The sequence below is a fragment of the Canis lupus genome, chromosome 10 (assembly GCF_048164855.1).
Source record: "Canis lupus baileyi chromosome 10, mCanLup2.hap1, whole genome shotgun sequence".
Taxonomy (NCBI): domain Eukaryota; kingdom Metazoa; phylum Chordata; class Mammalia; order Carnivora; family Canidae; genus Canis; species Canis lupus.
The window spans coordinates 1,775,434-1,797,844 of NC_132847.1; the positions used below are offsets into that span (position 1 = coordinate 1,775,434).

General features: G+C 43.1%; 1 protein-coding gene across 5 annotated transcripts in view; it reads right to left on the bottom strand.

Annotated features, from left to right (window-relative positions):
- Window positions 1-5,070: 5,070 nt before the first annotated feature.
- Window positions 5,071-22,411, bottom strand: part of LOC140641095 (immunity-related GTPase family M protein 1-like) — a 37,075-nt gene continuing 19,734 nt past the window's right edge. Inside the window, exons 2-4 of one of the 5 annotated variants that reach the window (XM_072840407.1) lie at window positions 14,490-14,645; window positions 11,094-11,326; window positions 5,071-8,565 (exon numbers count right to left, since the gene is read on the bottom strand). In XM_072840407.1, the coding sequence (XP_072696508.1) occupies window positions 7,354-8,565; window positions 11,094-11,297 (1,416 nt within the window). In that variant the 5' untranslated portion in view covers window positions 11,298-11,326; window positions 14,490-14,645 and the 3' untranslated portion in view covers window positions 5,071-7,353. Of the gene's footprint in view, window positions 8,566-11,093; window positions 11,327-14,429; window positions 14,696-22,411 lie in introns of all 5 variants that reach the window. The other 4 variants (XM_072840406.1, XM_072840404.1, XM_072840403.1 and 1 more) reach the window with 4 other exon arrangements.

Consider the following 22,411-nt stretch of genomic DNA (forward strand, 5'->3'; position numbering starts at 1 on the left):
ACTAAATACACATTCTTCTCAAGTGCACATGGAACATTCTCCAGAATAGACCACATACTGGATCACAAATCAGGCCTTAACTGATACCAAAAGATTGGGATTGTCCCCTGCATATATTCAGATTTATAGCTTTGAAATTAGAACTCAATCCCAAGAAGAAATTTGGAAGAAATTTAAACACATGGAGGTTAAAGAGCATCCTGCTAAAAGATGAAAGAGTCAACCAGGAAATTAGAGAAAAATTTAAAAGATAACTGGAAACTAATGAAGATGAAGATAAAACCATTTAAAATCTCTGGGATACAGCAAAAGCAGTCTTGAGAGGGAAATACATCACAATACAAGCATCCCTCAAAAAAACTGGAAAAACTCAAATACACAAGCTAACCTTATACCTAAGGGAATGGGAGAAAGAACAGCAAATAAAACCTACACCAAGCATAAGAAGAGAGTTAATAAAGGTCTGAGCAGAACTCAATGTAATAAAGACCAGAAGAACTGGGGAACAGATCAACAAAGCCAGGAATTGGTTCTTTGAAAGAATTAATAAGATAGATAAACCATTAGCCAGCCTTATGAAAAACAAAAGAGAAAATACGGAAATTAATAAAATCACAAATGAAAAAGGAGAGATAAAAAAAAAGAAAAAGGAGAGATCACAACCAATACTAAGGAAATACAAACTATTTTAAAAACATATTATGAGCAGCTATATGCCAATAAATCAAGCAATCTAGAAGAAATGGACACATTTCTGGAAAACCACAAATTACCAAAACTGGACCAGGAAGAAATAGAAAACCTAAACAGGCCAATAACCAGGGAGGAAATTGAAGCAGTCATCCAAAACCTCCCAAGACACAAAAGTACAGGGTCAGATGGCTTCCAAGGGGAATTCTCTCAAACATTTAAGAAAGAAACAATACCAATTCCACTAAAGCTGTTCTAAAAGATAGAAAGGGATGGAATACTTCCAAACCCATTTTATGAAGCCAGCATCACCTTAATTCCAAAACCAAAGACCCCACCATAAAGGAGAATTATAGCCCAATATCCCTGATGAACACAGATGCAAAAATTCTCAACAAGATACTAGCCAATAGGATCCAACATTAAGTACATTAAGAAGATTATTCAGCATGACCAAGTGGAATTTATCCCCAGGATGCAAGGTTGGTTCAACACTTCTAAAGCAATCAACGTGATAGATCATATCAACGAGAGAAAAAACAAGAACCATATGATCCTCTCAATAGATGCAGAGAAAGCATTTGACCAAGTACAGCATCCATTCCTGATCAAAACTCTTCAGAGTGTAAGGATAGAGGGAATTTTCCTCGACATCTTAAAAGCCATCTACGAAAAGCCTACAGCAAATATCATTCTCAATGGGGAAGCACTGGGAGCTTTTCCCCTAAGATAAGGAACATGACAGGGATGTCCACTCTTACCACTGCTCTTCAACGTAGTACTAGAAGTCCTAGTCTCAGCAATCAAGCAACATAAATAAATAAATAAATAAATAAATAAATAAATAGCATTCAAATTGGCAAAGAAGAAGTCAAACTCTCCCTCTTCGCAGATGGCATGATACTGTACGTAGAAAACCCAAAAGACTCCACCCCAAGATTGCTAGAACTCATACAGCAATTCAGCAGTGTGGCAGGATACAAAATCAATGCCCAGAAGTCAGTGGCATTTCCATACACGAACAATGAGACTGAAGAAAGAGAAATTAAGGAGTCAATCCCATTTACATTTGCATGCAAAAGCATAAGTTACCTAGGAATAAACCTAACCAAAGAGGGAAAGGATCTATACCCTAAAAACTACATAACAGTTCTGAAAGAAATTGAGGAAGACACAAAGAGATGGAAAAATATTCCATGTTCATGGATTGGAAAAATTAATATTATGAAAATATCTATGCTACCCAGGGCAATTTACACATTCAATGCAATCCCTATCAAAATACCATGGACTTTCTTCAGAGAGTTGGTACAAATCATCTTAAGATTTGTCTGGACTCAGAAAAGACCCTAAATAGCCTAGGGAATATTGAAGAAAAAATAAAAAAACTAAAGCCAGGAGCATCACAAGGCTGGATTTCAGGTTGTACTACAAAGCTGTGATCATCAAGACAGTGTGGTACTGGCACAAAAACAGACACATAGATCAATGGAACACAATAGAGAACCCAGAAATGGGCCCTCAGCTCTATGGTCAACTAATACTTGACAAAGCAGGAAAGACTATCCACTGGAAAAAGGACAGTCTCTTCAATAAATGGTGCTGGGAAAATTGGACAGCCATGTGAAGAAGAATGAAACTGGACCATTCTCTTACAGCTACACAAAGATCAACTCAAAATGAATGAAAGATCTAAATGTGAGACAGGAATCCATCAAAATCCTAGAGAAGAACACAGACAACACCCTTTTTGAACTTGGGCACAGCAACTTCTTGCAAGAAACATCTAGGAAGGCAAGGGAAACAAAAGCAAAAATGAATTCTTGGGACTTCATCAAGATAAAAGCTTCTGCACAGCCAAAGAAACAGTCAACAAAACTAAAAGACAACCTACAGAACGGGAGAAGATATTTGCAAATGACCTATCAGATAAAGGGCTAGTATCCAAGATCTATAAAGAACTTATTAAACTCAACAGCAAAGAAACAAACAATCCAGTCATGAAACGGACAGAAGACAGGAACAGAAATTTCATCAAAGAAGACATACACATGGCCAATAAGCACATGAAAAAATGCTTCTCATCACTTGCCATCAGGGAGATACAAGTCAAAACCACAATGAGATACCACCTCACACCAGTGAGAATGGGGAAAATTAACAAGACAGGAAACAACAAATGTTGGAGAGGATGCGGTGAAAAGGGAACCCTCTTACACTGTTGGTAGGAATGTGAACTGGTGCAGCCACTCTGGAAAACTGTGTGGTGATTCCTAAAGAGTTAAAAATTGAGCTACCCTATGATCCAGCAATTGCATTGCTGGGGATTTGCCCCAAAGATACAGATGCTGTGCATAACAGAGACACCTGCACCCCAATGTTTCTAGCAGCAATGTCCACAATAGCCAAACTGTGGAAGGAGCCTCGGTGTCCATCGACAGATGAATGGATAAAGAACATGTGGTTTATGTATACAATGGAATATTACCCAGCCATTTGAAATGATAATACCCACATTTGATTAATGTGAATAGAACTGGAGGGTATTATGCTGAGTGAAGTAAGTCAATCAGAGAAAGACAAACATTATATGATTTCATACATTCAGGGAATATAAAAAAATAGTGAAAGGGATTAAAGGGGAAAGGAGACAAAATGAGTAGGAAATATCAGAGAAGGTGAAAGAACATGAGAGACTCCTAACTCTGGGAAACGAACAAGAGGTAGTGGAAGGGGAGGAGGGCGGGGGTGGGGGTGACTGGGTGATGGGCACTCACGGGGGCACTTGACAGGATGAGCACTGAGTGTTATACTATATGTTGGCAAATCAAACTCCAATAAAAAATTATACAAAAAAGAATAAGGAGGCTCTGAAGGTCACAGTCACATGCTGGTTTATGAAATAAAGGCAAATGTGGTGGTCTCAAAAGAAGGTCTACCCAGACCTAGTGAAGATAGGAAACAGACTCCACAAGGAAGGATGCCCATTTTGCAACCAGACAGCCTAAATCTCAGATACTCCTGTGGGCGACCACGGACTAGCTGGAGTAACTGAACCAAACCAGGCCCGGGCTTGCATCCCTCATTCACTCGAAAAGCTCAGGAGCCTGAAGGGTGGATAATTGGTTGACGCTTGAGAAAGGGCTTGAGCAATGGTTCTCAGGGCTCACTTGTACGTGATCGCCCACATAACACAATAGATACAACTTATTCTGGCCTGGTCATAAATGTAAATAAGGGTCTGTGCTGTCCTTGCTGGTCTGTTAACCATATCTAATATTTCTTTCAAGTATGCACATCTGGAGCAACAAGCTTATCTATTTACCAAGGTCTTCTGGCACCAGTGGGTCTGTCTTGCATGCTGAGAAAGGGAAACTTTGGAGGGTTTCACAAACATGCTAAAAATAGATACCTTCTTAGCTTTGTTTTGCTCATGCTATAAAATGTTGTAGAACCTTGAATAAAGCTGGCACTGCTTGGACATCATCCACCGTGTCCCTTCTGTCCCCATCTCTTTACTTTTCTTTTATTTTCCTCATCCCCTTACCCTCGGGACCCTGATCGTGTTGCCGCAGAGCGCGCAACATTCTCCAGTTGATGATACTAGAAGCACAGTGTCAACACTTGCTTTTGTGGGCTTTTGTGGGTATGAGATCCTTCTCAATATCCAGTAGTGATAGAAATACAGGTAATACCTAAATGATGGGAAATTTGATACTGTTTGGTAAGTAACACATTCTCTTCCTTTTGTGAAATGTGTAAGAATCCATATGTTATGACCCAGAACTTCCACTCCTATTTCTGGAGGAAGTTCTACATAGGTGTACCAGAAACATGTGTAAGATGTTTATAGCAGAACTGTGTTGAAGAGAAACAACTTTAAAGAACCCCAAACTCAAATTTCCATTTACAGGGAAAAGAGAGATTATATATGCTCTCTTGGCAAAACAGAAACACCTCTGATAGAAACAATTAAAAGAAGCTTATAGAAGATGGCACACAAAATAATCATGTTTTTCTAAGACATCCAAACAAGGAAAACTAAATAATACATCATCTAAGTTAACACACATCTATGGTAAAAACTGAAGGAAGCAAAAAATGTTAAAAAAAAAACATGTTTTTAAAAACAAAATTTGAAGGTGCTGTATGTCTGAGAAGAGATGCAGAGAGACAGGATATGGGGTGAAGTGGGTGGAAATATTCAATGATATAAGAAACATTCTAGCTTTAAATTTGGGAGCTGAGTTCACAGGTATTTATGTTTTGCTTTACATTGTGTATATGTATGTGTGTAAGTAGTATCATATATATTCTACTGTAATGAGCAGCTGAATACATGTAACACTTAGAAAATGCAATAAAGGACAAAGCCAAGGGTGAAGAATGATGTCAGCAGACATTATCTTTTTCAATAGACTATATCTCAAAACAGTTTTACTGTCATGGCAAAATGGAGAAGAAGGTACAGAAGGCTCCCATGTATCCCCTGCCCTCACACACCTATAGCCCCCACTATCAACAACTCACATCATTCATTGTACAATTCATGAACCCAAACTGATCCATCTTTCTCCCTCCACATCCATGGTTTACATTGGGGTCACTCTTGGTGCTATGTATTCTATGGGTTTTGACAAAAGTATAATTTATCCATCACTGATCCACCATTGTCATATCACACAGACTGGTTTCACTGGCCTCTATGCTCCATCAACTTATCCCTACCTCCTCTGAACACTTGGAAACCACTGGTCTTTTTATTGACTCTACAGTTTTGCCTTTTTTAGAATGTTATGCCTTTGGAATTGTGCAGTATTTATCCTTTCCAGATTGGTTTCTCTCACTTGGTAATATGCATTTCAGTTTCCTCCATGTCTTTTCACGTCAGCTGTCATTTAAAGAGCCTTCTGAATACTGAGTGGTAAGTGGAAGTACTCCAGGTCACTAGTGCCTGGTGACACTACTGAACCCCAGGGATGAATTTTCCCTGGAGACAAACAGGTGACCATCCAAGGAATAAGTATGGAATTGGCATTGGGCTTTTTACTGGCAACAAGGCATGCTTGAAGAAGATAGATCTTTAGAGTTCTAAGAGAAAATGTTGTTGTATCTAGAATTCAGAACTCAGTTAAACTATTGAGAGTGATCACAAAATAAAGGCATTAATTCAAAACGTGAAGACTCAGAAAGTATACCACACAGAGAACTTTTTTCTCACTTTGAGAATGGACTCAATGTAAATGACCAGGCAAGAGGAAATCCAAGAAGCACCAGCACCACCAACATAATGGACAGATAAGAGTGAGCCCTGTGCTCCAGGTTGGGAGAGCAACTAGTGCAAGTGATAATGAGAATTTAAAAGTATTGTATAGAACACCTTCAGAGAGATCCCTAGCCTGCTCTTCCTCAGGGGAGTAGTCCCATTCTACTGTCATTTCCTCTCTTTCTCACCACTGAGCATTGCTCTGTCTAGCTACTTCTTTTTTTCCCTGCTTTTTCTTCTTAAATATAGAGCCCCAAACAGGATGACTCTGTGTGGCCTGAGGCTTGATGAAATGACCTGTGAATGTTGACAGCAGCTGGTCCTTCAGTCGAATGCAGGGAAATGCACATCCAGAGGCCAAGGAGGGAAGGGCTGTGATTGGAGAGGGTACAGCTCCTTTGTGCTGGGTCCATGCAGGAGTGAGAATCACAGAGGGAAGAGGTCACTCACAACTACTAGTTCTGTAAGGAGCTTCTTGTTGGTATTGTTTTTTCTGTTACTGTGGAACAACTACTCTGAAACTTAGTGACTTAAAACTAGTGTTTATTTGCTGACAGTTTCTGGGGGTCAGTAATCTAGGAGCAGTTTTAGTTGTGTAGCTCTGGATAAGGGTCTCTCCTGAGGTGGTAGTCAAGCTATCAGCTGAGTTGCCTCTTCTGAAATCTTGCTAGGGTGAAGGATTTACTCCCAAGATGACTTATTTACATGGCTGGCAGTTAGTGCAGGCTGCCTCTGATGCTTCAGAGCCTCTCCAGCAGGTTAGTATAAACTTTCTATGGTTTCTAGGCAGAGAGGGGAAAAAAGGAGAGGGAGAGTAGGAGGGAGACAGAGAGCTGGAGCAGGAGCAAGAGAGATCCAGTGAGCAGAGTGTTTATAAGACAGAGCTGCAGGCTTTTCATAACAAAATTTTGGAATTTATGGACATTTTATTATTGCTGTCATACTCTATTAGTCATTCTAGGGGAAGGGATTAAACATAGCCCTAAAAACAGGAGAAAATGTTGGAGGCCATCTTAGAGTGTCTACCACTGACCTAGGGGCAGGTCAAGATTGTATGAGTCCACAGAATGTGAGGTGAGAGGTGAAAGAACATGGGCATCAGATAAATGGCGTTAAGGGGTGGATGTCACAATAAGACTGTGTGTCACACTGAGCAAATCTTTTCTTCCACCTTTGGATCCAGGCTCATTTAACAAATGGCAAGAAGTAGAACATATTTGGGAATTTCGTGACATGGGTTCAAAATGAGCAAGTCAGCTCATTTACCTCAAGAAACTTAGATTCAATAAAAGTGGAAGTAAGTGATCTTGATTGGGAATTCAGAAAGGGTACAGTGTGAATATAGGATACCAGATGTTCTGACTTCCCTCTAGAAGGTTCCTGATGACATCAACTCTTCAGATGATGGAGTCTTTCAGGATTTTCTTCAAGATGGTTCTGGTGTCCTCAGCCACTATTTCCAGGAGGCGTCTGTGTTTCCACTTTCTCAGAAAGTTGATAATAAAGTCGCCTAACAGTGGGATGTACCTCAGAATTGTATATAAGCAAGAGGATGTATTACAATTCATGCAAGATACTGCCCAGTCCCCTCTAATGATAGTGTGCAGATCCCGAGACTTCATAATGGCCCTGTACTCCTCCATGGGTTTCCCCATACTCTGAGCTATCTGTTGGAGAGACTCATCATCCACACCAAAGAACAAGTGGTAGGCTATCAGACACTCCCCAAGATCATCTGCATTCCAAATGCCAAGGGTGTCAAAAGACTTTGAGGCTATTTTCCCCCTGAACATGGTCACTTTGTCACTAATGACCTTCTCATAAGTGTGGGACAGATTCTTTAGGGGACCACAGTACCTGATATCAGAAATGTCCCTGTTCAAGGTGTTCCTAAGCTCTGGGAAGTCATGCAATAAGGGCTCAAAGCTGGAGACCAGGAATATGATGGGTTCGAAAACCCTCTCCTTCTGGAGATTTTCCTGAATATTCTCCTGAATATTCTGCAGGAGACGTTCTTTCAAGAGAGCACTTGTGCTGAGGTCCCTGTCCAGCTTGGTCCAGACAATGTAGAATCTCTTTCCCAGGACCTGGATGGCCTTGGCAAGCTTCACAAGATTCATGCTGAACTGTTCAGATGCAATAATGATGAAGAGGTCATACCAGCTAAATTTCATCTCCTCCAGGTAGTTCTCCAGACTTTGGGTGCCTGCCCCTGTTCCAGGTAGGTCCCACAGTTCCACATTGGGAAAGTGGGGGTAAGAGTAGCAAGTGGGAATCTGGGTGGTTTTTACCACCCCTGTGGGAGCTGAATCCTCCTCATCATGCCCAATTCCCCGCAGTGCATTGATGAAAGAAGACATGCCATTGCCAGAGTCCCCAGTCACAGCAATTCTCAATGGGACACTGGATGCTCTCTCCAGGGTCTCCCTGACCATAGGGACCACCTCCAGCAACTTCCTTCCTCCCAAGGCCTTTTCAATGTTTATGGCAGTCTCCTTAGATAAGCTACTCCAGCCCATATTGTATGGCATATCATAGTTGGAGGATGTAAGTAATGGTGTGTGAAGAGAGTGGGTGGGCTGTGTCACATCGCTGAGCAGTGGAGTGACCTGCAGAAGTGGGAAAAAGCAGTGGAGTTAGGAGGGCCAGGCACACAGGATGGCAGAGGTATCATCAGATCTGGTATCCCAAACTGAGGGTGTCAGATCCACAATCAACTCCCTGCAAAGGCATTTAGATGAGAAACAGCAGGCCTCTGCAAAAAATGTTTGATAGTTTGTCAAAAATTTACACATATTTAACCATTAAAAATGAGGAAATCCTACCGTTTGTAACAACATGGATGTACCTTGAAAGCATTATGCTAAGTAAAATAAATCAGGCAAACACTACATAATCTGATGTGTGGAATTTAAAAAGAAAATAAATTCATAGAAAAAGAGAACAGACTTAGGAAACAGCAGAGTCATGACATGAGAGAGAGGAGGTTGGAGGAAATGTTCAAAAGGTACAAGATTTCAGTTATAAGTAAGCACTAGGGATGTAATGTACAACCTGATGACGATAGATAACACTGCTGTATGATTCATAAGAAAGTTGTCAAGATAAAATATCCTAAGAGTTCTCATAACAAGAGAATTTTTCTCTTTTTTCTTCTTTCTTTTCCTTTTATTGAGATGATGGATTTTAGCTTAACCTATTGCAGGAATTACGTCATAATATATGTTAATTTACTGTGTCAATACATCCTGTATATGCCTATTTGACATCACTGATATCAAATCATCATGCTATATGCCTTCAACTCATACAGTGAGGTATGCCAGTTATTTTTCAATAAAACTAATAAAATAACTTAAATGGAGTCACCAAATGACCCAGCAGTTACATTCCTAGGTGTATACATAAGAGGGGTGAAAACATACATCTACGTAAAACCTGCATGCAGATGTTCACAGCAGCATTATTAACAGTAGCCTTCAAAGGGAATTAACACAGTTGCCCACCCACTGTTCAATGGATAAACAAAAATGATCTTTCCATACAAGAGAACAGCATTGGGAAAGAAAAAAAATGAAGTATGATACTTGCCACAACATGAATGAACCCCAAAACATTATACTCAGTGAAAGCAGACATCACATCAGACCATGTATTCTATGAAATATATTGGGGATTTCCTAGATTTGAAGTGCAGATGGCATAAGGGAAAAAAAAGCCAACAGTCAAGAGGTACAGGATATCTTCTGGATAATGAAAATGTTCTAAATTTGGTTGTGACAGGGGTACAGCATTGTGAATATATTCAAAACTACTGAAAACTTAAAAGAGATGAATCACAGAATGTGTAAATTATATCCCAATAAAGTTGTTGAAAAGAAAAGCAGCAGAGGTATTCATTCAGGAGATGTGCACATGTTAGGGGTTCAGAGACTGCTGAGGAATGCATAGCAGCTGTGGTACCAATAGTCAGCTCATAAGCAGTCTATGGATGAAGTGGGCTTGAGCAGAAGAGCATAATGAGGGTTGCTCAGTCAGGCAGGTAATAGGTACATCTCCTCCCTGACTGGGTGAGCAGTATGTCCCACTAAGAAGGTCTACAGGGCAGAAGCAAACTTGTTCCAACTCTCCATACCTTTCAATCCTGAGGACTCACCCATTCTCAATACTTATGTCTTCAGAGTCAAGAACAATTTAATTATTTTTAACAACAGTGAAAAGTGCATTTTCCCCCATTTTCCATATATTTCACCACTAATCGCATACCTAAGAAATCCCAGGCCCTCATCCACTTCAATAATTAAGTTGTAATTTTCCAAATGATATCCTACTGATTTTTTAAGTCAGTACTTATTTTTGTACTTGATTGTTTATCTTTGTCACTATTGTGATTATAAGTATTTAAATTCTCCTATAAACTTTCTCTTAGGGCAGCCCAGTGGCTCAGTGGTTTAGCGCCGCCTTCAGCCCAGGGCGTGATCCTGGAGACCCCGGATGGAGTCCCACCTCGGGGTCCCTGCCTGGAGCCTGCTTCTCCCTCGGCCTGTGTCTCTGCTTCTCTCTCTCTCTCTCTCTCTCTCTCTCTCTCTGTCTCATTGTATCTTTCATAAATAAATTTATTTAAAAAAAAAGACATCTACTATCTCTATGTGCACCAATACAAATTTTAAAACATTTTCTAATTCAAGATTGACTCTTTGCTGAGGAGTTTCCCTGTGAGGCCATGAGGCCTTCTATTGCATGAGGGCTTCTTCCCTCCCAGAGCCATATATGGGGTCTTCAGATGCTTCTGAAGATGAGAACTCACACCCAAATGTTCAGGTTTCTGCTCAAAAGGACTGCAGTCTCATCTGTAGAACAAATTTCATATTGAGTTGCAGGTCCCATGGTGCACACTTTACCTATCACACTGGCTTTCCTCTCCACTGGTGGGTCCTGCTAGCATCACTGCCCCCCAGTCTTCTCTGAATACTTTCATCCAGCATTAGGCCTAGACACACCCTGCCAATGAGGAAACTGCCAAGAGCCCTGACAGAGTTTGCAGACAAGCTGGGCCCATGGTAATGTGAATGTTTTCACACTGAAAACTGGTCCCTGGTGTTCTGTCTTGTGCAAGCCAGGAAGCTATGCTACCTACCTCACATGTCTCCAGTGAGGATTTCATGCTAAGGTCCGAGTGGAGCTCTGGGCAGGCCTCCCAGTAACCTCTTGGTGAATCTTCTCTGGTCTTATTAGGATCTCTGAGGAAGACTTTTCTCTGGTTCTTCTTACTCCCTCCAACTCTTACTGCAGTGTATGAAGATTCTGATCTGTGAGTCTGTCTGGGCAGGATCTTCTGCATGCCTTTTCTTGATTAATCTTCTCCAAGCTCTGTTAGACAAGAAATAGTATTATTCCTGGTCACAGATGAAGAAACAGTGTCTCACAGATGAGAAACAAGCCTTAAATGGCATAGCAATGACCTGGGACCCAAGATTTAAACCCACAGTGTGATTCTCTGTTTCTGTCTGGACAGGAGGGGAGGATGATCCTACTTAATGCTGAATCTCCAGTTCCAGAGGCCAAGGAATGGCTGGATGCTAAGATGCTTCTCTTGGGGATGTGGGTCCATTTGTTGCTGTTAACTGCCATTTACTTCCTCCTGGATACACCCTTACTAATTTGTGGAGAGAATGGAAATCACAGTCCTCTCTCAACTCCCATCCTCACTACACATTACAGAAAACTCACTGATTTCCAAGTGTGAAGGGAAAACCCACAATGTGTTCCCACTTCTCAGAAAATGTTGCAGTGAACTTGACCCCCATTGGGAGATAGAGATGCCTAATGAAATGATCAGGAGATGCTGGGAGTTCAGAGGGAAGGAAGCTATGGATTATGATGTGATCACCATCGCATCTGCTTAAGGACCAGAATCTTCCGAGGCCTGTGCCCACAAAGTCTTCAGGGTCCTTCACCAAGAGAAGTGCAATAGTCAACAAGGATGGTGCCTCCTCCTGCAAGGAGTGGAAATGCCCTGAGGCAGGTGAGGGTGTGAATGACATGGTGGTTGGGCAAAGCACATATGGCCAAAGCTGGATAGAAGTCAGAAAGATGGAGGTCTGGGCTGGCTCAAGCTGAAGGAACAGTCTGGAATGAGAATATCTAAGATTAGCCCTCCTTTGACCTTGTACTCAAAGCCTTCTTTAAGGGCTCTCTTGACTATTATTCAGAATAACCTGGATTCTTATTTATGGGGTACATAGAGGTTCCTGGAAGCCTGAACTGTCATCATGGCTCCAGGGAAACAATCTCCTTGGTGAATTCCAGGCTCACTGACTTGATTGTATGAAGGGCTTTCTTCTGCTCCTGAGCATGGGACAAGGGTATGGATTCTGTTTACCTGTAAGTTTGCCCCTACTATGGGATGGGGAAGGCTAGATGTCCTTATCAGAGGTCCTTTGAGGCCTAGGAGAGCTAGAACATAAGAACTGAGCTAGAGCCCTTCAATCCTTTCCCTGGTTTGTCTAAACCCCATCACAACCTCCATATGCACCCGTCTCACCTTAACTTCTTGTGTGTTAGATCAATTAAAAAAAAAAAACCCTGCTCTCTTCAAAAAGTTAAAGTCCCTGAAAGTAACTGTGTTATCCCATGTTAAATACTTGATATCATAATAATATATATGCAGGTCTTGGTACTTACAGTAAATAATTCCCTAGGCTCTGCCTAGTGGCCAGCAGGTGTGGGACACATTTCTATTAGATGAATGAAGCACAATGTACCATTGCATATCTCCCACTTACTGGCTGATGGATAAATTAACTTTTCTTCCTTAATCTGTCATCTGAAATGTTGTAGCCAGTTCTGCCACAGCCCTTTGGAAAACAAGTAGAGGCTGGGGAAAAGTATGACCTCCCCCCATCCCAAAGTAGGTGTGGGAGGTGAGCATAAACCTACCCTCTTCCAGACTATTTCTGTGACCATATCTGACCCAACTGTGGACTTTTCACATATCTGCTCACCTGAGCACCTGTGCTAGACTCTATTGGAGGGGTGACTGAGGCCCCATAGCACTAACCACAGCTCCCTGTCCCCCACTACCTGCTCATCTGGTTCCTGTCTTGCACCTGATTCTATACAACCTTGCACATGGGATCCTCTCAGAATCCTTTTAGGCAGTACTGCCCATGTGACAGTGCCAGGCCAGGTTGGGACAAGGGTAACTCCATGAGAATTTGCAAGTCTTCCAGGAATGGTCAGTGCACATGTGTCTGTAGGACATGAGGCTCAGATTACTGACCCAGAAGTTGAGAAGCCGAGACCAGCCCAATGCAAGCCCAATCTCCCTTTCTGTAGATCCTACTCATGTTGTGCCTCTGATCTTCCCTCTCCAAACAGAGTTTGAAAGTCCCTGAGCAAAGATACATAGGCCTTTATGGAGGGAGCTCAGCAGTTGTGTTTGCAAAGATAATCAGACCTTATATGCAGATCTTTCAAAGTTTTCTGAAGGACACTGGCAGTGAGAGATGCATTCCACATAGGAACTAAGTACATACTCAACACACATGCATACACCTGAAGAAAGAGTTTACCAACAGTTTGCCTTCCCTTCATTTTAATCTATTGTATTCTATTCCTTTGGGTAACTTTTTTGAACTCTTGTTATAATGGACCTAATAGACTTCATAAACTAAGAAGCAGAATGAAAAGCACTCATTAGTGGATTTCCCATGCAGGATCCTTTAGAGTTCATGTCATGCCCAATCATCTTGAGCCATGAAGCAGGGATCAACCATGGACCAGACTAGAAATCCAAGGTAGCAAGGACTTCCGTGATTTTGAACCCAATGTGGACCAAGACCCACATTTCCCCCATTTTATCATCATAGGGAAGGGGTGAGGGAAAAAATCTACATATTGATTTGTTCCAGGAAAGTTTAATAATCACCAATGGGCATGAAGTACAAAAGGACCTCTCTAGGAAGAGAGTATTCAAGAGTCCACTTCACTGACTTCATCTGTGAACGATGGAACTCGTGTCCAGCAACAGGGACAGTTTCTCCAACGCAGATATACATGCGCATTGTTATACTTTGTCTAAGGTCTGTTAGGCAGCTTGTCCCTGAAACCCCACCCCCAGTCCCTAACCCACAGAAGGTCCAGCTGGTGCTCCAGACAGACTGTCCCAATCCCAGGCTACCCTAGAAATTGTCATTGTCTTACATCCTACTTAGATTCTATGAGAATATGAATGGCAAAACTTGCTGTCATTTTCCAACCCTATACCCATCAGAAGACCCTCAATGCTATGAACCTAGAGGTGGTAGGCTCATTGCCTCCATACTGGAGGGCTGAATGGGTTTGAAGCAGACAAAGAGTTTGGGTGCCAAGTTTTGTCCCTGAAGAATGCTAGAGAGGAGCCCTGCTGTGAATATTCACTGAAATGGATAAACCAGTTCCCAAGCTCTCCTGCCCTGAACTCAGACTCCACCTTTCATGTCTTCACACTAGCAGGCTTATTAGCCAAGCTGAACAGTAGGAGTTCTCTCACTTTCCTGCTCCAAGAAGCAGCAGGTGACTGTGATCATGCAGAAATCAGTGGTCTTCCTGGAAATTAGCCATCATGGGCGGGGTGGGGGGGTCCAGCCATTAAGCAGAGACAGTTTCCTCTGGGACCATCCAAAACTGGTTTCAGATCCAGGATACTCTGTAAGGAAGGAATGGAATTGTGTTGGGTTGGGGTGTCCTAGGAAGAGCCTAGAGAGAAGGAAAGAAAAGGAGTTAGGAAGTACAAAATTGCAGGGTTTTCTGTTTCAGTGCCTTTTCTGCTCAGAGTTGTATAATTTCTGGATAAAGGTGGTGGCAGGCTCCCAGCCCAAGCTGGAGGGAATTAAGCAAGGGTGGCTTTCAGTTTCTATTCTTGGAAATCTCAAAAAGGGGGAGAACCAGCTTCACTTTCTCCATTCCAGAGGGTGGGACTCCTACAGCATTTGCTTGAAGCTTATGCAAGATTATTTAAGCATCTTCAGCCCAGAATCCCAGGGAAGGGTAGGGGCGTTCTCAGACCAGCCCTGCTGCATCCTACCTGAGTTTGTTCTTCTAATGTCAGCACCCAGACTAGTGAGAAGTCCACATTCAGCCCCTTGTGAGGCTGGCTTTCAGATAGGTGCAGACACTGCCTGCAAAGTTACTACTTGAGGCTGCGCAATGTGCCCAGCTCAGGGGCTAACTCACTTCCACCCATGGAGATCAGAGTGCAGAAGCTACGTTCACTGTGGATTTCACTTCCTGACCCCAGCTGTGACCTCACGTAGAGTCAATGCATCTGCCCCAACCAGGTATCTGAGCCTAGCACTGCTCACTACATCTGGTTGACTCTGGGCAGCTGCTTAACCTTTCAGTGATTGTCATGTTCTCATTCTCATGAGAGAGCAGAAGGAAAAGCAACCCAGGGTGACTGTGGTCACAAGAGGCCCCAGGGAGGGTGCTGTGTGACTGCAACAGGGTGATAGAGAAGGTCTGTTTTACAAATTTCTGCCAAGATTTCAAATGTCCATAACAAGTTATGAAATCCTTCTGTGGCTAAGATATTATTAATATACCATTGCCATCCTGGATTCCCATCCTGGGTCAGGAAAGGACAGCTGACAGGTCGAGGAAAGGGAAAGCAAGGATCATTTTAATGAGCCTGTTACAAGGGACATGCCAAACAATGAGGGCTGCATATGGTCTTCCTGGGTAGGATGAGGAGAAAGAGGTGGAGCTGCCTTTCTGTTCCTGCTCTACCACAGAGGAGGTAGAAGCCTAGAAGGCCTGGACTATGCCTGCTCCAACATCCCAATGGAGATATCAACATGGGCCTTCATTGGATACTCCTATGAGGGACATTCAGCTGGATTGCAAATGTCCTGAGTGAGTCCTTTCCTATTTTGTAGTTCCCCTACGCCATGCTCCTCTATGTAATGGAGGCAGTGGGAGGAAGAAAGAGGAGATAAATCGACACTTTCCTGTCCCTACTGCAGGTGTCTCACTCAGTTGGAGGTGAGGTTGAACCAGGGAAGGGAAGATTTCTACTGTACAAGAGCCTTGAGGCTGTATGTTACACTGATTGGACCTCTACTCATCTGAGTGGAACCAGGAAAGAGGGAATTTCCTAAGCCATTCATTAAGAAGAATGTATTCCCCTTTCTGAACAGAGAAATGTAACAATATACTTATAAATCATACTTCCTGATTTCCTAGTGTTGACTTAGGAGCAGCAAGTCTGACTCTGGACCCTGAGGTGGGCATACTGGGGCATTAGGCTCCAGCCCACTGAGTTCTGAGGACACTGCAGACCAGAGCCAACCAAACAGCACCAGACCCAGAGTGATTCTCACACACCGCTGGGGAGCAGCCCAGCCCTGGGGAGACCCCGAGTGGGAGCTTTCTGTCACCCACTACAAAGGCCCCATTGCCACCAGGGTATCTGAGTCTCAGGATTATTTCCTACCTTAATACTGAGAACTGTAATTGTGTGTGTGTGTGTGTGTGTGTGTGTGTGTGTGCTCCTCTGCATCCACAGCTATTTGTCAAGTTCATGTGTGAACTTGCATCTTTGCCTTGCAGTTTTTTCTATCTGGAATTTCAGGCTCTTACCAACAGTTTGCCTTATCCTCCTACTGCTCCCTGAATCATTTCTCAGTCTTTCTCCCATCATAGCAGTGCTTGTCTCTGTATGTCAGATGGAGTATTTCTCTGATGTCCCTAAAATAGGATAGGATGGAGAGAATAACAATCCAATAAGAACTGAGATCCTGGGGGAAGGGAAAGATGGCGGAAGAGTAGGGTCCCCAAATCACCTGTCCCCACCAAATTACCTAGATAACCTTCAAATCATGCTGAAAATCTACGAATTCGGCCTGAGATTTATTTTTTTTTTCAATTTTTATTTATTTATGATAGTCACAGAGAGAGAGAGAGAGAGAGGCAGAGACACAGGCAGAGTGAGAAGCAGGCTCCATGCACCGGGAGCCCGATGTGGGATTCGATCCTGGGTCTCCAGGATCGCGCCCTGGGCCAAAGGCAGGCACCAAACCGCTGCGCCACCCAGGGATCCCCTCGGCCTGAGATTTAAAGAGAGAACAGCTGGGGGATCCCTGGGTGGCGCAGCGGTTTGGCGCCTGCCTTTGGCCCAGGGCGCGATCCTGGAGACCCGGGATCGAATCCCGCGTCGGGCTCCCGGTGCATGGAGCCTGCTTCTCCCTCTGCCTGTGTCTCTGCCTCTCTCTCTCTCACTGTGTGCCTATCATAAATAAATAAAAAAAAAAAAAATTAAAGAGAGAACAGCTGGAATACTACAGTGAGAAGAGTTCGCGCTTCTATCAGGTAGGAAGACGGGGAAAAAGAAATAAAGAAACAAAAGGCCTCCAAGGGGGAGGGGCCGAGAGGAGCCGGGCTGAGGCCGGGGCGAGGGTCCCCAGGACAGGAGAGCCCCGTCCCGGAGACGCAGGAGCTGCACCGACCTTCCCGGGTGGAAAGGGGCTCGCAGGGAGCTGGAGCAGGACCCAGGAGGGCGGGGATGCCCTGGGCTCCCGGGGACACTAACAGACACCTGCGCCCCCGGGAGAGTGCGCCGAGCTCCCTAAGGGCTGCAGCGCGCACGGCGGGACCCGGAGCAGCTCGGAGGGGCTCGGGGGCGGCTCCGCGGAGGGGGCTGCGGGGCGGGAGCAGCTCGGAGGGGCTCGGGGGCGGCTCCGCGGAGGGGGCTGCGGGGCGGGAGCAGCTGCGGGGGCGCTCGGGGGCGGCTCCGCGGAGGGGGCTGCGGGGCGGCGGCCCGGGAGCGCGAATCCACCAGCGCAGGCCCCGGAGCACAGGGCGCCGGGACACAGCCCAGGATCCTGCCTCCCCCGGGACAGGCAGAGGCCAAGAGGGCACAAGACAGCAAGGACGCTCCTGCCCCGAGATGAGCAGATCAGCGGCCCCACCCCGGAACCTCCAGGCCCTGCAGACCGTGAGCTCCACAGTTACTGCGGGGGCTGACTCCAGGGCTGCAGAGCTGCCCCGCCACTGGGGTTGTTCCTCCTGGGGCCTCACGGAGTAAACAACCCCCACTGAGCCCTGCACCAGGCAGGGGGCAGAGCGGCTCCCCCAAGTGCTAACACCTCAAAATCAGCACAACAGGCCCCTCCCCCAGAAGACCAGCTAGACTGACAAGTTCCAGGGGAAGTCAAGGGACTTAAAGTATACAGAATCAGAAGATACTCCCCCGTGGGTTTTTCTTTCTCTTTTTCTCTTTTTTCCTTTTTTCTTTTTTCTTTTTCTCTTTTCTTTCCTTCTTTCTCTCCTCTCTTTTTCTCCTTTTTCCAATACAACTTGTTTTTGGCCACTCTGCACTGAGCAAAATGACTAGAAGGAAAACTTCACCTCAAAAAGAAGAATCAGAAACAGTCCTCTCTCCCACAGAGTTACAAAATCTGGATTACAATTCAATGTCAGAAAGACAATTCAGAAGCATTATTATAAAGCCACGGTGGTTCTAGAAAAAAGCATAAAGGACTCAAGAGACTTCGTGACTGCAGAATTTAGATCCAATCAGGCAGAAATTAAAAATCAATTGAATGAGATGCAATCCAAACTAGAAGTCCTAACGACGAGGGTTAACGAGGTGCAAGAACGAGTGAGTGACATAGAAGACAAGTTGATAGCAAAGAGGGAAACTGAGGAAAAAAGAGACAAACAATTAAAAGACCATGAGGATAGATTAAGGGAAATAAACGACAGCCTGAGGAAGAAAAACCTATGTTTAAATGGGGTTCCCGAGGGCGCCGAAGGGACAGAGGGCCAGGATATGTATTTGAACAAATTCTAGCTGAAAACTTTCCTAATCTGGGAAGGGAAACAAACATTCAGATCCAGGAAATAGAGAGATCCCCCCCTAAAATCAATAAAAACCGTTCAACACCTCGACATCTAATAGTGAAGCTTGAAATTCCAAAGATAAAGAGAAGATCCTTAAAGCAGCAAGAGACAAGAAATCTCTGACTTTTATGGGGAGAAGTATTAGGGTAACAGCAGACCTCTCCACAGAGACCTGGCAGGCCAGAAAAGGCTGGCAGGATATATTCAGGGTCCTAAATGAGAAGAACATGCAACCAAGAATACTTTATCCAGCAAGGCTCTCATTCAAAATGGAAGGAGAGATAAAGAGCTTCCAAGACAGGCAGGAACTGAAAGAATATGTGACCTCCAAACCAGCTCTGCAAGAAATTTTAAGGGGGACTCTTAAAATTCCCCTTTAAGAAGAAGTTCAGTGCAACAATCCACAAAAACAAGGACTGAATAGATATCATGATGACACTAAACTCATATCTCTCAGTAGTAACTCTGAACGTGAACGGGCTTAATGACCCCATCAAAAGGCGCAGGGTTTCAGACTGGATAAAAAAGCAGGACCCATCTATTTGCTATCTACAAGAGACTCATTTTAGACAGAAGGACACCTACAACCTGAAAATAAAAGGTTGGAGAACCATTTATCATTCCAATTGTCCTCAAAAGAAAGCAGGGGTAGCCATCCTCATATCAGATAAACTAAAATTTACCCCGAAGACTGTAGTGAGAGATGAAGAGGGACACTATATCATACTTAAAGGATCTATCCAACAAGAGGACTTAACAATCCTCAATATATATGCCCCGAATGTGGGAGCTGCCAAATATTTAAATCAATTAATAACCAAAGAGAAGAAATACTTAGATAATAATACACTTATACTCGGTGACTTCAATCTAGCTCTTTCTACACTCGATAGGTCTTCTAAGCACAACATCTCCAAAGAAACGAGCGCTTTAATGATACACTGGACCAGATGGATTTCACAGATATCTACAGAACTTTACATCCAAACTCAACTGAATACACATTCTTCTCAAGTGCACATGGAACTTTCTCCAGAATAGACCACATACGGTGTCACAAATCGGGTCTGAACAGACCAAAAGATTGGGATCGTCCCCTGCATATTCTCAGACCATAATGCCTTGATATTAGAACTAAATCATAACAAGAAGTTTGGAAGGACCTCAAACACGTGGAGGTGAAGGAACATCCTGCTAAAAGATGAAAGGGTCAACCAGGAAATTAAGGAAGAATTAAAAAAGATTCATGGAAACTAATGAGAATGATGATACAACCGTTCAAAATCTTTGGGATGCAGCAAAAGCAGTCCTGAGGGGGAAATACATCGCAATACAAGCATCCATTCAAAAACTGGAAAGAACTCAAATACAAAAACTAACCTTACACATAAAGGAGCTAGAGAAAAAACAGCAGATAGATCCTACACCCAGCAGAAGAAGAGAGTTAATTAAGATTCGAACAGAACTCAATGAAATCGAGACCAGAAGAACTGTGGAACAGATCAACAAAACCAGGAGTTGGTTCTTTGAAAGAATTAATAAGATAGATAAACCATTAGCCAGCGTTATTAAAAAGAAGAGAGAGAAGACTCAAATTAATAAAATCATGAATGAGAAAGGAGAGATCACTACCAACACCAAGGAAATACAAATGATTTTAAAAACATATTAAGAACAGCTATATGCCAATAAATTAGGCAATCTACAAGAAATGGACGCATTCCTGGAAAGCCACGGAGTACCAAAACTGGAAAAGGAAGAAATAGAAAACCTGAATAGGCCAATAACCAGGGAGGAAATTGAAGCAGACATCAAAATCCTCCCAAGACACAAAAGTCCAGGGCCAGATGGCTTCCCTGGGGAATTCTATCAAACGTTTAAAGAAGAAACCATACCTATTCTCCTAAAGCTGTTTGGAAAGATAGAAAGAGATGGAGTACTTCCAAATTCGTTCTATGAGGCCAGCATCACCTTAATTCCAAAACCAGACAAAGGCCCCACCAAAAAGAAGAATTACAGACCAATATCCCTGATGAACATGGATGCAAAAATTCTCAACACAATACTGGCCAATAGAATCCAACAGTACATTAAGAAAATTATTCACCATGACCAAGTAGGATTTATCCCTGGGACACAAGGCTGGTTCAACACCTATAAAACAATCAATGTGATTCATCATATCAGCAAGAGAAAAACCAAGAACCATATGATCCTCTCATTGGATGCAGAGAAAGCATTTGACAAAATACAGCATCCATTCCTGATCAAAACTCTTCAGAGTGTAGGGATAGAGGGAACATTTCTCGACATCTTAAAAGCCATCTATGAAAAGCCCACAGCAAATATCATTCTCAATGGGGAAGCACTGGGAGCCTTTCCCCTAAGATCAGGAACAAGACAGGGATGTCCACTCTCACCACTGCTATTCAACACAGTACTGGAAGTCCTAGCCTCAGCAATCAGACAACACAAATAAATAAATCAATGGCATTCAAATTGGCAAAGAAGAAGTCAAACTCTCCCTCTTCGCCAATGGCATGATACTCTACATAGAAAACCCAAAAGCCTCCACCCCAAGATTGCCAGAACTCATACAGCAATTTGGCAGTGTGGCAGGATACAAAATCAATGCCCAGAAATCAGTGGCATTTCTATACACTAACACTGAGACTGAAGAAAGAGAAGTTAAGGAGTCAAACCCATTTACAATTGCACCCAAAAGCAGAAGATACCTAGGAATAAACCTAACATAAGAGGTAAAGGATCTATACCCTAAAAACTATAGAACACTTCTGAAAGAAACTGAGGAAGACACAAAGAGATAGAAAAATATTCCATGCTCATGGATTGGCAGAATTAATATTGTGAAAATGTCAATGTTACCCAGGGCAATTTACACGTTTAATGCAATCCCTATCAAAATACCATGGACTTTCTTCAGAGAGTTGGAACAAATTATTTTAAGATTTGTGTGGAATCAGAAAAGACCCCAATTAGCCAGGGGAATTTTAAAAAAGAAAACCATAGCTGGGGGCATCACAATGCCAGATTTCAGGTTGTACTAGACCACTGTCTTTCACCATACACAAAGATAAACTCAAAATGGAGAAAGATCTAAATGTGAGACAAGAGTCCATCAAAATCCTAGAGGAGAACACAGGCAACACCCTTTTTGAACTCGGCCACAGTAACTTCTTGCAAGATACATCCACGAAGGCAAAAGAAACAAAAGCAAAAATGAACTATTGGAGCTTCATCAAGATAAGAAGCTTTTGCACAGCAAAGGATACAGTCAACAAAACTAAAAGACAACCTACAGAATGGGAGAAGATATTTGCAAATGACATATCAGATAAAGGGCTAGTTTCCAAGATCTATAAAGAACTTCTAAAACTCAACACCAAAGAAACAAACAATCCAATCATGAAATGGGCAAAAGACATGAAGAGAAATCTCACAGAGGAAGACATAGACACGGCCAACAAGCACATGAGAAAATGCTGCATCACTTGCCATCAGGGAAATACAAATCAAAACCACAATGAGATACCACCTCACACCAGTGAGAAT